Here is a 4014-nt window from a genome sequence, read left to right as displayed (position 1 = left end):
AGGCAAAGGATGAGTCTTCTGCAGATCTAATATGAATAGTCATGCAAGCTTTGTTCACTCCACCCTGAAGGCACTCACAGGGTGAAAACTGGCTCTGCAAGCTTTGCAAATCAAGAAGTGCAGCAAGTATGGGAGGTACAGAGGGTAAAAGAACAACCCTGCTCCTTTTGTATGCTTACACATTAAAAAAAAAAAAAAAGATTTCAACAGATCCAAGTTCCTTTCTCTGCTGGGACATGATCACTTCCCTCAAGTTTTGTTACTTGAAATTTCTCATAATTGTCCTGCTGTCATTACACTTACACAATCCCAACTAAATTCTGCCAGAAGACTGTGTCCTACATAAGGAACTGTTTTGAGACCATGGGTCAAGCAGCAGTAGCACTCAGATTGAACAGTTACAGCTAGTTTCTGTTCTTTCTTGGTCCCTCAAATTTCATGGCATTTTAAACATTGCTTTACCTTGAATTAAAAGAGATCAGTGGCTATTTGTATCTGAAATGTATGATTTCTTGGGGGAAGGAAGAAAGAAGATATGTAAAGCTTTCACCTGAGCTTTTGGAATGGTGTCATTGCTGTATGCAAACTTCAAGTAATCTGCTGAAAAAATAAGTCCCCAAAGTATTTTCTAAAGGAAGAATAACCTAGTCAATTACTCAGTTTATTATCTCTATGTTCTTTTTCAAGATTGTGCTTGCCCTGTCTGCTAGAAATACATAGCTAATCCCCTACTACCCAGTGCGTTATATATTGAAATCTATATCTAGAATGACTGTGCAGTAGGAAGTTATCTCCCCTGACTATTGGGAGCAATAGAGTACCTCCTCCCTTTGCCTGTAGTTTGTTGTTTAATCAAATGTTACATGTAAAAAGCTTTTGAAGACTTCTAATAATTTAAGTAACAGTAGATTAATACCCAGCTTTCCCTTAACTATTTCATATCATACAAGTTTCTTCTTACTGACCACAACCATTTTACACACAGATAAATGGAGATACAAGTACATAAAGGGATGTGCCCCAAAATCATTCTATTCCTGTTCCTACCAGTTTGCAAATGCACATCTTCTGAATCCCTAGTCAGTACCCCACCCCATGCCAAAACCTTCTATGCTCAACAAATGCTAAGAAAGCAGTACAGTATAGTTTATGTGGCAGAAATCATGGAAGATTCCCCTCATGCAGCCTCTTCAGCAATGGGGCTGAATATCAGCACTTCCTACATGAATAACAAGAGCTCAGTCAGATTCTGTGCACTAATCTGCAGCTTCATTTCAACCTAATGCATTTGTTTCTGTGTTCCCCACAGCATATCCACACATGAAGGAAAAGAAACCCAAACAACTCTGCACACAACTGTTTGAACTAGTCTTTAGATTTAGCACCTGCTTCAACAATCTTTTTATCCCAGACATTATATACATGCCCAGACTCTCCAAGTGCAATTAACTTATACAGCTTGATTTGGTACATTTCAGAAAGGTGAGGAAAAAAAAAATAAATCATTATATTTGTCAATAAAAGGAAAACAAAAGTTATTTTACCCTCTCTGGTCTCTTCATCCTCTGCCCCCAACACTCTCAAACAATATAGGGCAGAGACAGTCAATTTTAGCCATGTTGCATAACCATGGCAACTTTACAAATAAGAACATCAGCAGTTACAAAACAAGACAGACCACAAATATTAATGTAAGACCAGAACGAAGTTAGGTTTATATACCTTCAGAAGTACATCATATCCAGAACTCAGTCTTATGCTGAGTGCCTTTGGACAAACTGACCAAGCCCCTAGGAACTCGGAGAAAATGCTGTTGACACCTGCCAAAACCATTCTCGGATGGTACTGACTTTTTAGGGGCTTCCTGATGATCAGGTAATGCAGGGTGGTTTACTTCCCTCTTCTAGCAGCCAGGGAATACACAGTCCTTCACCATGCTTCAGCTGACCAGTGACACTCGAGACAGCTACAGTCATACAACTCCTTCCAGAGTGGCAAGACATACCCTAAATGTTCACATGAGAAGAAAGAAAAGGCAACTCTCCAAAACAGCTGAAATAGCTTATTGTCTTCAACTTCCTTAGCCCACGTCAAAGTATTCCCTAAACAATGTATTAAATTTTTGACCATAACTTTAAGAAGCCTCCAACATCCAGTTTCTATGCAACATAGCATTTATTTCACTTTTCTACATGAAGAGTCGGACTCCTACTCTAAGTGTACTGTTTTGCTTCAGAGTAGGGGGAGAAGCAGTTTGTGCCTCTTCACTAGCAGACATTAATCTTAATTTGCAGATGACAAAGCAGAGCAGGCAGCTTCCAGTATTCAACCTTCTGGTTAAACATCAAAAAAAATCCATAAATACATATGTATTTAATGCCCCCTGACACAGGTACAAAGCACAGGCAATACTAGTCCTCCAGTGAAAGGACAAAATAATTCAGAAGCCACAGACATCAGCTCTTAATGGCAACCGCTCTATGGACACAGTGAGCTAATCAAAGTTATTAAAAACAATAGCCAAAACAACCACAAATAATAGAGAAGAACCTCAAATTCCTTCACTGCTCCTTCCTAGGTAGCTTTTTGTGATCAATACTTCAACAACTCAGTAGGGAAGTCAAGTGTTTCTGTGTCCAAGAGTACGTTTGAGATGAGGACTGAAGCTTGTAGCAAGAGGGGAGACTTCCCTGCCAGAGGAGCAAGGAAGAAGGCACTGCCTAATCATTCACAGCCTCAGCTCTCCTGACTGTACATGGCATACAAACAAAAGCATGCTGAGACTAGCAAAGAGCCAGACAGAACTAGGTTACAGACCATTTCAGACTATTCAGAAAGTAATTTTAGACATCCTTGTCACTGAAAATGAAACATACTACTGACAGCACCTTAGTGCCAGCCAAACCTCACCTTGTGAGGTGCACCATGTGCACCTCCCAGGAGAGTGAATATCACACATGCCAACAGCATCCCTGCCTTAGATTCACTCCTGCATCAGAAATTCACTACAAGTTCACATCAAGAATAACCATTCCATCTCTTGAAAATTAAGATAGTCCCCCAACGTTCAGTCTTGCCTAAAAATTAGATAAGAATCTAACTAATGCAATAAACCACCTCAAACTTTAATATTATGATTCATAACAGCAATTTGAACAGATGTGCCAGTTACACTAAACTGTGAAGTTTAAAGAGAGAAAACTATAAAGATGATAAACAAAACACAGAAGTCAAGAAGAAATACAGGTTTTTCTCCATGGAAGCACACATCTTTGTGTTTTTATCTTTGTGAGAAAGCTCAGTACAGCTCCGAGTCATTCATTAAAGTTATATCACCCCTAAGCATATGTTGCAAGCATTACTCACACACCTCTGTCCTAAGATTCAGCCAAGACTGTAACAGCAGCAGACACATCACTGTTAAAAGGATACATTCTCTCATGGCCGCAACATCGAGTTTGCTAACTTCAGGTGAGCCGGGGCAACACTTCTTGAACTCTTTCCGCAAGTCAAAAAAGGAGTAGAAGCATTCAGGCAGTAAGATACTCTGTAACAGGAACAAAGTGACTGCTGTCAGGGCAAGTTTAATCCACTTTGTCTTTAGATACCAAACTTTCTAATAGTTTCCATATAATAGGTAGGAAACACAAGCATCCGCTCCTACAGAGAAACCCACATAGCTCTTCTTAGCCAGGTAAGTATGTTTTTATAAACTTTTTTTGCTTAAGCAGCTTTCTCTCTATATAGTTTAAAAAGAGAAATGTGCTTTTGTGCTGCCAGAGAAACATTTGTGATTATTACTAGAGCCTCAAATCCAATATATTATGTACGAGAGCAAATGCCTGCTATTGGAACTTCTCATCAGTTTTGATTCCAATTTTAACTGTAAAAAGCCAGAGGGCACTCAGTTCAGCTTACAGAACCAAGCACAATTTGCAAGACTAGCAGATGATATTTCAGTTTACAGACAAGGCTGAGTCTTCAGAGAGTAGTCATACTTCAAATATTTATTCC

General features: G+C 39.3%; 1 protein-coding gene across 1 annotated transcript in view; it reads right to left on the bottom strand.

Annotated features, from left to right (window-relative positions):
• Positions 1-3432: 3432 nt before the first annotated feature.
• LOC114071298 (epithelial splicing regulatory protein 1-like) overlaps positions 3433-4014 on the bottom strand; it is a gene marked incomplete at its 3' end in the record, with an annotated part of 5349 nt that continues 4767 nt past the window's right edge. The window contains exon 4 of the mRNA XM_027909097.1: positions 3433-3547. Coding sequence (XP_027764898.1) covers positions 3433-3547 — 115 coding nt within the window. The remainder of the gene's footprint in view (positions 3548-4014) is intronic.

Source organism: Empidonax traillii, unplaced genomic scaffold (assembly GCF_003031625.1).
Source record: "Empidonax traillii isolate 1590-97213 ecotype Southwest subspecies unplaced genomic scaffold, ASM303162v1 scaffold1945:size52942, whole genome shotgun sequence".
Lineage (NCBI taxonomy): Eukaryota > Metazoa > Chordata > Aves > Passeriformes > Tyrannidae > Empidonax > Empidonax traillii.
Note: the sequence above shows the minus strand (reverse complement) of the source record. Positions and strands in the feature narration are given on the sequence as shown.